The sequence below is a fragment of the Athene cunicularia genome (genome assembly GCF_003259725.1).
Source record: "Athene cunicularia isolate RWA chromosome 7 unlocalized genomic scaffold, athCun1 chr7_part1, whole genome shotgun sequence".
Taxonomy (NCBI): Eukaryota; Metazoa; Chordata; class Aves; order Strigiformes; family Strigidae; genus Athene; species Athene cunicularia.
Window position 1 is genome coordinate 20,824,432 of NW_020799107.1, and position 11,080 is coordinate 20,835,511.

Consider the following 11,080-nt stretch of genomic DNA (forward strand, 5'->3'; position numbering starts at 1 on the left):
CCGCGCAGTGCCGCTCTAGCCCGCGCCGCGCCGCTCTCTATGGCCCTGACCCTCACTTCCGCCCGGCGCCGCTTCCGCCCGGCTGCCGGCTCGCACCATAGAGCGGGACCGGGGCGGGCGGCGGGGCCGAGCAGAGCGGCCGCGCGAGCCGCACAAAGGGTGACGCTCCCTCCCGCTCGGCGTGCACCATCGAGATGTGCCGGGGCTGAAGGCTCAGCTTGAGTTTCCGGCCCGGGGCGACGGGGACAGGCAGGGGCTGCGGTGCGAGGGGGCTGGGGCGGTCCCGGCCGTGCGGGGACTCGCGGTGGACACCGCCTCGCTGGAGGCTGAGAGTTGGGCTTAGGTCCACCTGGGCCCGGGGCTGGGCCCACTGGGGCCCAGGGAGCAAGCCCTGGCTGGTGGGCTCAGGGAGAGGCCCTTGAGGAGGTTTCAGGGGTCCTTGCACCCCTGTCTCTCCTGTGGCAGTGGGTTTTGCCAGCAGCCTGCTTGGGGTGCAGCAGGAGGGAGCCAGCATTGAGATACCCGGGTTCATACCCCTGCCTGGGGACTGGCACTGCAGGCTGACCCCCAAAATCCTGTAGGACTACTGGGCCTCAGTTCTTCCTCGTTTAAAGCACTTTCTCCTGTTTTGGTGTGAGACTCCCTCCTGTCCGGCACCACAGCAGTGCCCAGTGGCAATGAGCACAGAAGTGGCAGTGTCGGAGGGTGCCAGCAGGCAGATGGAGGCCCTGTGCTCGGAGCTGCTCCTGCCCACATCAGGAGAGGCAGGAGCTGTGGGAAGCCCTGGTGTGGCCAGCACTGGCCTGGCTGCGACACCCCTGCTGCCTGCCAGCCAGGACTTGCTGCTGGCAGAAGCGTCGATGGCTGGGGAAGGGGCTCACACTGAAGGAGGCAACGTGGAAATATTCATCGAGGCAGTGGCTGGCAACGTGACGCTGAGCAACACAGCCAATGCCACAGGTATGGGGTGCAGGGAGGGCAGCGTGGGCCCCATGATGCTGAACAGAGGGAAGGAGCTCTGGCTAGGGCTCTTGTCCCCTCCAGCCACAACCCCAGTGCCCTCATGTCTCTGACCCTGTGTGCATCATGAGGCTGGTACCACTGTTCAGTGCAGATCTGGTACAAACTGGGTGTGTGGATGAGGAGGGGTGGCTGTGGGAGTCGTGTGCTGCATGAGGGGGTTGCTCTGGGCTGTCAGTAGGGACCAGGTGGAGATCCCCACCCCAGAGTGCCAGCCCCAGCATGCTTTTCACCCATGTCCCAGGTGGGCATCTCCTGCTAGAAACAGGTCCAAGCTGGCCTCACATTGCTGTGTGCCTCAAAGGTGCTGACAGACAGATGTGGTCACACAGGTGGTGGTGTCCCCTCTTGTATGGGAGGTATCCTGGGATACCAGGCGGGGGGAGGGCTGCAGTTCTTCAAACTGTGATTTGTGGCAACAGGGGTTTATCCTCCTTGTCTGGAGTTGCAACTGAACCACCAGTCCCAAGCTCTGGACCTGGTGAAAGCCCCTTCTAACACTCACCCCTCGTTCTCTGCAGAGGTTCTGGTCAAAGTGGTGGAGCTGTATTTCTGCGAGAGGTGTGGCCAGAGCTTCCCAGAGGCCTCCCTGCTGTCCCAGCACCAGTGCCTGCTGCTGGCCCCTCCGAGGCACTTGGAGCTCACTGGGGCACTCTTGGCTTCTGCCAGCGAGGGCCAGAGTGATCTAGGGTGCTTGGAGCTGCCTGGAGCCGGCACTCAGGAGGGCTCCGCTCCCGAGCGCCTGCTGTGCCCTGTCTGCCGGGAGGCATTCACGCAACCCAGCGAACTCAAGGAGCACTTCAAAACCCACCGCGCCCCACCAGGAGCCCTGCCCTGCCCCGAGAAGGGCTGCAGCTTCGCCACAGAGGACCGCAAGCAACTGCGTGGCCACTTGCGCTGCCTGCACGGGGCCTCCCCTGTGTCCTGCGCCTACCGTGCCTGCCCGCTGCTCTTCCCCAGCCGCCCGGCCATGGAGCAGCACCACCGCACCCACTTCCCCTTCCACTGCGGCCTTTGTGACTTTGTCACAGCCAATGCCAAGCTCTTCTGGCAGCACAGGAAGGGCCACGCTGCAGAGCCCCACTCTGAGACGCGCACGACAGGCGGCCCCCCTGGCTCGGCCCCCTGTGGCCTTGAGCAGCACTGCGTCCTGCTGTCGGGTATAGCTGGGTGGAGGGGTCGGGGCCTGTGGGTGCTGCAGAGGCTGTGTCCATGCATCCCAGTTACAAACTGGGAGGAGTGGAGGGTGAGGCTATGCTGCCAGAGGGCCAGGGAGCCCTGTGTTCCTTCCTCCCTATGGCATGGTTTATGCCCCCCATCTCAGCCAGGAGGTTTTCTGCACATATGTGGGTGAGGGGGGGTAGCTCCCTCTTGCCTGGAGCTTGATGATCTCTGTCTTTCCCCACTGAAGCAGCAGAAGAAGGGCAGGAGAAGGCGGGGAATTGCCACCCTCGCTGGGAGGCCACCACAGCAGAAGCCAGGCTGGCAAAGCCCTCCGGCACCACAGAGGGCTCCTTGAAGGGGCAGAAAGCAGTAGCTGGAGATGAGGACTCAGACAGCGGTGGGGATGAATCGCCAGAGGAGGATGGTGAGAGCCCCTGCGAAGGCGAGGCCAAAGAGGATGGGAAGATGGCTCCCGAGAAAGCCAGAGTGCCATGGGCACAGCACTTCAAAGGTACGACGTGGGGCCCTACCAGGATGTGCTCAGGCTTTGTGTTATGAACAAGCAGCACAGCCTTTAGACTGGCAGGGAGTCGTGGGCTGGGCTGGTGGGCCCTGGGGGTCCCCTGCTGCCCAGCAGCCCCACATCTCCTGCATGTACCAGTGCATTCTTCCCCCGGCCCAAGCAAATGCATCCCTTCTTTTACCCGTCCACAACCACTGCCAGGCTCAGGCAAAAGTCTGTCTGATTTTGGGGATGGGGACACACAGGTAGGCCTGGTTTAGGCTGCACTTTGCCAGTGTTGAGCTGGAAAGAGCCAACCTGAACCATGCTGATGGTGTGGGGCCAGGACAGTCTCTTCAAGTAGATGGTTGCTGTGTGACCACATACATGTATAAGCCCTCACCCTGGCACAGCTGGACTGGGAAGCGAACATCTGCATGTGCTCTCTGTCTCTTACCTGCTGACAGCTCCCCCCTCTTCTGCTCTCACAGGGGATGTCACGGAGGGCTCCGAGTACCTCTACAAAACCCACATGTGCCCTGAATGCAAGCGGTGCTTCAAGAAACGGACGCACCTGGTGGAGCACCTCCACCTGCACTTCCCTGACCCCAGCCTCCAGTGCCCCAACTGCCACAAGTACTTCACCAGCAAAAGCAAGCTGAAAATCCACATGATGCGGGAGACAGGCGAGAAGGCCCATCGCTGCCCGCTCTGCCACTACAGCTCAGTGGAGAAGAACGCCCTCAACCGCCACATGGCCAGCATGCACGAGGACATCTCCAACTTCTACTCTGATGTTTACTCCTGCCCCGTCTGCGAGGAGAAGTTTCGGCTCAGCCAGGCCCTCAAAGAGCACTTGAAGACTCACAAAGCTGAGCCCAAGAGGCTGAACTGCTTCCAGCGGGGCTGCGACTACTGTGCAGAGGACCGGAAGGAGTTTGTCCGTCACCTCAAGGATGCTCATGGTATCAAGGCAGTGGAGTGCAAATATTACGCCTGCTCACTGCTCTTCGGCACAGCTGAGGACATGGAAGCTCACCGAAAAACCCACTATGCCTTCCACTGCCAGCAGTGTGACTTCATCTGTTCCAACAAGCATGTTTTCCGCAAGCACAAGAAGCAGGGACACCCAGGCAGCGAGCAGCTCCAGTGCAGCTTCTGCCCCTATGTCACTTTCAACCCCGTGGAGTTTCACGACCACGTGGGCAAGATGCACGCCAACGAGAAGATCCACAAGTGCACCGAGTGCACCTTTGCCACCGCGCACAAGAGGGTACTCATCCGGCACATGCTGCTGCACACTGGTGGGTGTCCACTGTGGGGGTCCCGAGAGCCGAGCTGGGATGGGGGGGTCCTGTCCCACCTCCAGGTTGGCAGGGAGGGCTGGGTCAGGGCTCATGGCTTCCATCACTGGCTCTGCCACCCTAATATCACTTGGCTGAAGTCGTGGTGTGCCTCCATCCCTGCTGTTACCACCAGCTCCTGCTGAACTTGTTTTCCCGTGGGGGGAGGCAAACCATGTTGCTTTATCTGGCCTTTATGCTGAGAGCATCCCTATGTTGCATGTAGGAGAGAAACCTCACAAGTGTGAGCTCTGCGACTTCACGTGCCGGGATGTGAGTTACCTGTCCAAGCACATGCTGACCCACTCCAACGATAAGAACTTCATGTGCACGGAGTGCGGGTACATCACCAAGTGGAAGCACTACCTGAACGTCCATATGCGCAAGCACACTGGAGATCTCCGGTATGACCCTTGGCTCTGCTGACCTGGCACCATAGTCAGGGCTCCCCTGATTTTGCTCCAGGGGCCTGCTGCTCCCAGCTGCACTGTGTGCCAGACTCTCTTGTGCCTGGGGGATGCTCTGTCTGGCATGTAAAAAATTAGATCTTTGAGCTTGCAGGCAGTGGCCAGCATGGTGCTGTGGGGGCAAAGCTATTTTTGGTGTCTCCATGCCACCAAGGAGGTGTATTACCACATCAGTGCAGCTCTGAGCTTGGGTTCATGGGCTCTGCTGATGTTTGCAGGCCAAGGCCAGCTTGGGCACGTGCAGGACTGCCAAAACATGTTTTTCACCTCGGCATTATCACCTCCCTAGGGTCTAGTCTGCCTCCAGGGATGCTGGAGGTGCTGCTGGTGTGACACATGCTGGGGGGGTGTAAAGCACCAGCAGAGCCGAGGGCTGCAGCAGGGAAGGATTGCCTGTAGTGGTAAGAGCTGCCTGGACAGTAAAGGTCAGATCTGGCAAATGGAACAGTACCCCTTCCCCATATGTCCGGGATGGGAAAGAAGGGCTCAGTGTGCCTGACAGGGCTCAGCCTGCCCTGGTTCCTCCTGCTGCCTGACCAATTCCACTTTCCCCACAGGTACCAGTGCAACCAGTGCTCGTACCGGTGCCACCGTGCTGACCAGCTGAGCAGCCACAAGCTGCGGCACCAGGGCAAAAGTCTGATCTGCGAGGTGTGCGGCTTCGCCTGCAAGCGCAAATATGAGCTGCAGAAGCACATGCAGGCAAAGCACTCTCAGAACTACCAGGTGCCCATCTTCCAGTGCCAGTACTGCACCTACCAGACCAAGTACAAGCAAGCGCTGCTGAACCATGAGAACTGCAAGCACACCAAGCAGAAGGAGTTTCGCTGCGCCCTCTGCTCCTACTGCACCTTCAGCAACACAAGCCTCTTCTTCCACAAGCGCAAGATTCATGGCTATGTCCCTGGTGATAAGGACTGGCTGGAAAACTACGCCAGCAAGGAGCTGGAGATCAGCTCACCTGAGGCGCTCTTTGGCTACGAGCTCGGCGCAGCCCTGCGTGTGGATGCCAGCTCCCCCCTCGCCAGCAAGGAGCAGGGGACAAAGGCAAAGACATCTCAACTGGAGTCCCAGGGCGAGGAGAGCTACCAGCAAGCGTTCGCAGGGCCCCTCCTTGGGCAGGGTACTGCTCCACTGGAGAGCGGCAGTGAGGCAGAGAGAGGTGTGTGTGAGGGGGAGCAGAGCCATCCCACTGCTGGCAATGCCCTGGGAGATGACTGCATGCAAGGAGGCACTGCCACAGGCTCAACTGAGCTTGCTGCTTCTGGGGATGTGGCAGGGAGCTGCACCTTGCACTTGGAGACACTCAGTGTCTCCTCTGACCCTGTCCTGGAGCATTTGACTGGAGAAGCCTGTGCGGCACAGCCAGAGAGTGTGGAAATGCTGCCCTGCAAGGAGCCTTCCACAGCCTATGAGATACTGGGCTCCCGGGATGACCTTTGCTTGGAGGACAATGACAATACACTCGAAGACATCCCAGACTTTGAGGAAGAGGAGGCAGATGTACAGGAGGATGAGGAAGCAAGGCTGGAGGGCAGTGTAGCGGCAGGAGACAGCCAGGGTAAAGATGCCTTAAGTCAGGCTATGGGCCACCTCAAGGGGTCATGCTCAGACCACCACAAACTGGTGGCAGACACCAAGATTAGAGAGCCCAGCCAAGCCGAGCTGCCAGAGGCTTGGCTCAGCGTGCTAAAGACAGCTGAGCAGAGCCACCCGCCTGTCCCAGAGGATGTGGCCACCTCCAGTGACGATGCCAGGGGCGGCTCGGAGTTGGTGCTGAAGGCTCTGCGGAAGCAGGACAAGGAGCAGGCGGAGACGCTGGTGCTGGAGGGCAGAGTGCAGATGCTGGTGGTGCAGTCGGGTAGCCAGATCTTTAAGTGCGAGAAGTGCTCGTACATCACGCGGAAGGAGAAGTCCCTGTCCCTGCACTCTAAAGCCAGCTGCCAGAGCCGCCGGGCCCCCCTTGTGTGCCGCGAGTGCGGCGCCAGCTTTAAGCAGCAAAGGGGGCTCAACACCCACCTCCTCAAGAAGTGCCCTGTACTCCTGAAGAAGAACAAGATCTTCAAACCATCTGGTCAGGAGCCACCTGGGTTGTACCAACGTGCTGACCAGCCTGGTACAGAAATGGTGAAGACTGAGGAGGGATGCTTGGAGGAGTCTGGGCATGCAGAGAGCCCTTGGGAAGCTGAACTGCTGCCCGAAAAAACGCACGAGAGTTTGGCTGGGGAATGGGCATCGGGCTGTTCTGCCCCTGAGAAATCCCTGCTGGGTGACAGCACAGAGGCGGCAGAAGAGCCTCCCCACCAAGGGGATGGGGCTGAGCCAAGTGGGGCCACTTGCCGCCCCCAGCCTGGGAAACCCCCAGAGAAATACCGTCTGGAGGGAGGGAAGCTGCACTGCAATGCCTGCTCCTTCGTGTGTTCCCGCATTTCCACCATCACATCCCACGTGGAGGACGGGTGCCGGAGCCTGGAGCAGTTCTGGTGCTCCCTGTGCCCCGAGGCTTTCCGTTCCCGACGGGCCCTCAAGAGCCACTGTGCCGAGAAGCATATCGTGCATGCTGAGGAGGATGGACCCCAAAGCACCGAGTTCCCTGAGGGGGACCCAGCTGGCGTTGAGATGGGCCAGCCCAGCCAGCTCCCACTGGGTGTGGCCCCCCCCAAAGCCACCCTGCCCAGGAGGAGGCGTTTCTCCTGCCCCACCTGCCCCTTCACCTGCCACCAGGAACGGGCCATGAAGACACACAAGAAGAGGGGCTGTGTGGTGCTGGGTGAGTTTCGCTGCGCCTCCTGCCCTTTCACCTCCAAGGTGGCCAAGGCCCTGCGGCTGCACCGCAAGCTGCACCGCAAGCACTACAGCAAGCGGCCGCAGCTGCAGTGCCACCAGTGCGAGTTCACCTGCAAGCAGGCCCGCTGCCTGCGGCAGCACATCCGCATCAAGCATGAGGGGGTAAAGCCGCACAAGTGCTGCTACTGTGAGTTCAGCACCACGCGGCGCTACCGCCTGGAAGCCCACCAGTCCCTGCACACCGGCGTGGGGCGCATTGCCTGTGGCATCTGCAGCCAGACCTTCGGCACCAACTCCAAGCTGCGCATCCACCGCTTGCGGGTGCACGAGAAGACACCCACCCACTTCTGCCCGCTCTGCGACTACAGCAGCTACCTGCAGAATGACATCACCCGCCACGTCAACAGCTGCCACCGTGGCGAGCTCAACTTCGGCTGCTCCCGCTGTGAGGCTCGCTTCAGCTCCGAGACAGCCCTCAAGCAGCACGTCCTGCGGCGGCACGAGGAGAAGGTGTCCTACGGCTGCCCGCGCTGTGGCTTCGTGTGCCACAGTGAGGCCACGCTCAAGTGCCACGTGCAGAAGCAGCACCCACACCTGGAGTGCAGCACCTGCAAGGAGACCTTCGCCACCCGGGAGGCTCTGGAGGAGCACAAGACACAGCATTTCAGCCACCGCTGTGAGCTGTGCAGCTTTGCAGCCAAGGAACGGCAGCAGCTGGTGCGGCATTACGTGGAGAGCCACGAGCCGGCCGCCCCCCAGGACAAACCCCTGCAGTGCCCCTTCTGCGACTTCGCCTGCTGTCACCAGCTCGTCTTTGACCAGCACATGAAGGGCCACGGGGGAACCCGTGTGTATAAGTGCTCGGACTGTGAGTACACCACCAAGAACAGGCAGAAGATCACGTGGCACATCCGCATCCACACTGGCGAGAAGCCCTACAAGTGCCACCTCTGTAAATACGCCTGCGCCGACCCCTCGCGTCTCAAGGTGAGAGCCCTGGTTGGGGATATATCCTACTGCATCTGCGTGGGTTGTGGGGGGATCCAGACACAGGGAAGAAGAAACTCCCAAGGGGTGGCTTTGTCCTCTGTCCTCTTCTGTGGCTCGTGTAGGATTAGGTGAGCGAATAAAAGTCATGTGGATACAGTATGTTTCTTCCCTGCTCCCTGCTGTTGCAGATTAAGGGGAAGGGGGATTTGTAGCAAAGCAAGTAGATGGGCAGCTGTCCGAGTTAACTCCTCTTCCTGCTGACATCTCTGGCATCCTCTGGGTGCAGCTTTGCACCACTTGAAGCCAAGTTTGGCTGCCTGCTGGCTTGCAGCATGCTGTGTGGCAGCAGTTAGACACAGCGCAGGGAAAGCTGTTTCCCTGCAGTCAGAGCCAGACTCTGCCCACATTTCTATAGATGGTTAGCATCTTCATGCATGGTAAACGGCCTTTCCTAGAACAGGAGGGCCAGGCACAGGATGATGGAGGGGAAAATGATCTGGTTTTGCTAAAAGAAATATTGACTTTTTTAATGGCCAGGCTGAGCTGGAGCCCTCTGGGGCTGCCTGGGCGAGGCGGTGCAATGTGCTCAACTCAGGGCTAGCTCCATTGGACTAGGTTTTAACCCGGGCTTTGCCCTAAATACCAAACTGGGGAGAAAGGCCTTTGCCATCCACAGTCTGGGACAGGGCAAGCTCAGTAGTATGGGCGTCTCATCCTGAGCCCACTGTGGATTCCCCCCTGTCCAGACAAGCAGACAGCTCTCCTTGCCCCACACAGTCTGAGATGTCAGAGCTGTCTTTGAGCCCCTTTCTGGCACTCCAGAGCCTTGCACATTCCCAGGGCAGGGCACATGGCTTCATCCTGACCCTGTCCTCTTGCCCTGTTCCCAGTACCACATGCGGATCCACAAGGAGGAGCGGAAATACCTCTGCCCCGACTGCGGCTACAAGTGCAAGTGGGTGAACCAGCTCAAGTACCACATGACAAAGCACACGGGTGAGTCCTTCCCACTGAGGATGGGCCGTGGGGCATCAGGGAGGGTGTTGGGGCTGCAAGGGACCCCAGCTCCATGCTTCCTTTGCTACCAGTGGCCCAGCTGGAGGTGTGGGAGGACCCCAAGCATTTAGGGGGCAGCACGTTCTTGTGGACTGGGGACAGTGCTCAGGGTGGGAGGGAATGTGGGGTGGTGCTGTGTGGTGCCTTGAAAATGGGGGGGTCTTGGGGTGCATGTAGACATGATGGGGTATAGAGGCGAGTCTGTGGGAACTGATGCTCTATTACAGAGATGCCAAGACCTGCAGGATGGAGGGCATTGTACCCCCCATCCTGATGCCATCTCTTTCCCTGTTGCCACAGGCCTGAAGCCATACCGCTGCGATGAGTGCGAGTACCGCACAAACCGGGCGGATGCCCTGCGGGTGCACAAGGAGACACGGCACCAGGAGGCCCGCTCCTTCATCTGCGAGCAGTGCGGCAAAGCCTTCAAGACCCGCTTCCTCCTCAAGACCCACCTGAAGAAGCACAGCGAGGAGAAGCCCTACGTCTGCAATGCCTGTGGGCGGGCTTTCCGCTGGGCAGCTGGCCTGCGCCACCATTACCTGACCCACACCAACGAGCACCCTTTCTTCTGTCGCTACTGCCCCTACAAAGCCAAGCAGAAGTTCCAGGTCATCAAACACATCCAGCGGCATCACCCTGAGCATGGGGCTGGTGACCCCAGCCAGGGGGTGGGCAAGGACCCCAGCACGCCCACCATCCACCTCCACGCTGTGCAGAGGGAGAGCCAGGCCGAGGGCCCCCCCAGGATGGAGCAGGAAGGAGGGTGCCCCACGGAGGACGGTGCTTTGCTGTGAGGCTGAATCCTAACTGCTTCAAGACCCTGGTGGCGCAGGCCTGCTGCAGAGATGTATGTGTGTGTATAGGCATATATGTATATGGGTTGTAAAATATGCAGCTGTATAAAAGGAATCTCTCAGCTGCTTTTAATACTGTTTCTTAGGGCTTTCTGGAGCCCTGTGTGAACAGTAGGGCAGGTGCCCGTAGGGAAAAAGCACAAACACAAGTCCAGCTCCCCATGTCTCCCCAACACTGCTGCACCCAGACGTGAGCCTGCCTGTCACCAAACAATTTATTAGGTTGCTTACAGAAAGGACGTGGCAAGGGTTAGTAAAGGGTGCTGGCCAGGAGCAGCCCTGGGGGCTGTGATGTGGCTCTGTAGGGTTGCGGGGCAGTGTAGACTGATGCCTATCCCAGCTCTGCCCAGCCCTGGGGTTTGCTCAGCTCCCGCCTTGCTCGCCTGGCCGGGGGGGGCCAGCCCCTGCGGCAGAGCCAGGCGGACATACCCCATCTCTCCTCCTCCTCCCATCCAAGCTGTGCCTATGGGCCAGGGCAGGATGCAGCTGGGGGGTATAGGGGGCTGCACCAGCACAGACCCCATGCTCCTGTGTGAGAGGCAGCATCCCGAACCTGGGAAGGGGAGGTCAGTTCCTTTTCCCAGCTCTCAGAGGCTACTGCAGAGGGGGGTACAGCGGCAACGATGACACAGGGATGACACAAACGGCTCAAGAGGACTATGTGGTTGGCTCCGTGGCCCCAGCTGCTTGGGGCTGGCTCTATGGCTTCTATCCAGGTTCTGCTCTCCCCACAAGCTCAGTCCTGCTCAGGGCCAGGCGGCTCAGTGATGCGAATGTGGACAAAGAGCGAAGAGGGTGGGATGCTGGTGCCATCCTTGGAAAGGAGGTGGATGTGGCGGTAGCCTGGAGGGGAGACAGTGAGGTTCTGGCTGACTGCTGCCCCCCCCCCCCCCC

The 11,080-nt window shown here is 60.0% G+C and overlaps 3 protein-coding genes across 8 annotated transcripts in view; 1 reads left to right on the forward strand and 2 right to left on the reverse strand.

The window, feature by feature from the left end:
* Window positions 1-46, reverse strand: part of LOC113482394 (mitochondrial chaperone BCS1) — a 5,209-nt gene extending 5,163 nt beyond the window's left edge. The window contains exon 1 of the mRNA XM_026852981.1: window positions 1-46. The gene's annotated coding sequence lies outside the window, so the exon portion shown is untranslated.
* Window positions 47-101: 55 nt separating this feature from the next.
* ZNF142 (zinc finger protein 142) lies at window positions 102-10,247 on the forward strand. 4 transcript variants are annotated; one of them, XM_026852963.1, is made up of 8 exons: window positions 102-960; window positions 1,542-2,180; window positions 2,432-2,695; window positions 3,178-3,990; window positions 4,256-4,433; window positions 5,054-8,270; window positions 9,164-9,269; window positions 9,630-10,247. In XM_026852963.1, exons 1-8 carry the CDS (start codon window positions 678-680, stop codon window positions 10,124-10,126), a joined length of 5,997 nt encoding a protein of 1,998 aa, XP_026708764.1. In that variant the 5' UTR covers window positions 102-677; the 3' UTR covers window positions 10,127-10,247. The 4 variants fall into 4 exon arrangements, with proteins under 4 accessions (XP_026708764.1, XP_026708765.1, XP_026708766.1 ...); XM_026852964.1 differs by having other exon boundaries at window positions 2,435-2,695; XM_026852965.1 differs by lacking the exon at window positions 1,542-2,180 and having other exon boundaries at window positions 315-960.
* A 133-nt stretch (window positions 10,248-10,380) lies between these two features.
* PLCD4 (phospholipase C delta 4) overlaps window positions 10,381-11,080 on the reverse strand; it is a 7,334-nt gene continuing 6,634 nt past the window's right edge. For 2 of the 3 annotated variants that reach the window (XM_026852975.1, XM_026852977.1), the window contains exon 16: window positions 10,381-11,029. In XM_026852975.1, coding sequence (XP_026708776.1) covers window positions 10,923-11,029 — 107 coding nt within the window. In that variant the 3' untranslated portion in view covers window positions 10,381-10,922. The remainder of the gene's footprint in view (window positions 11,030-11,080) is intronic. The other variant, XM_026852976.1, reaches the window with a different exon arrangement.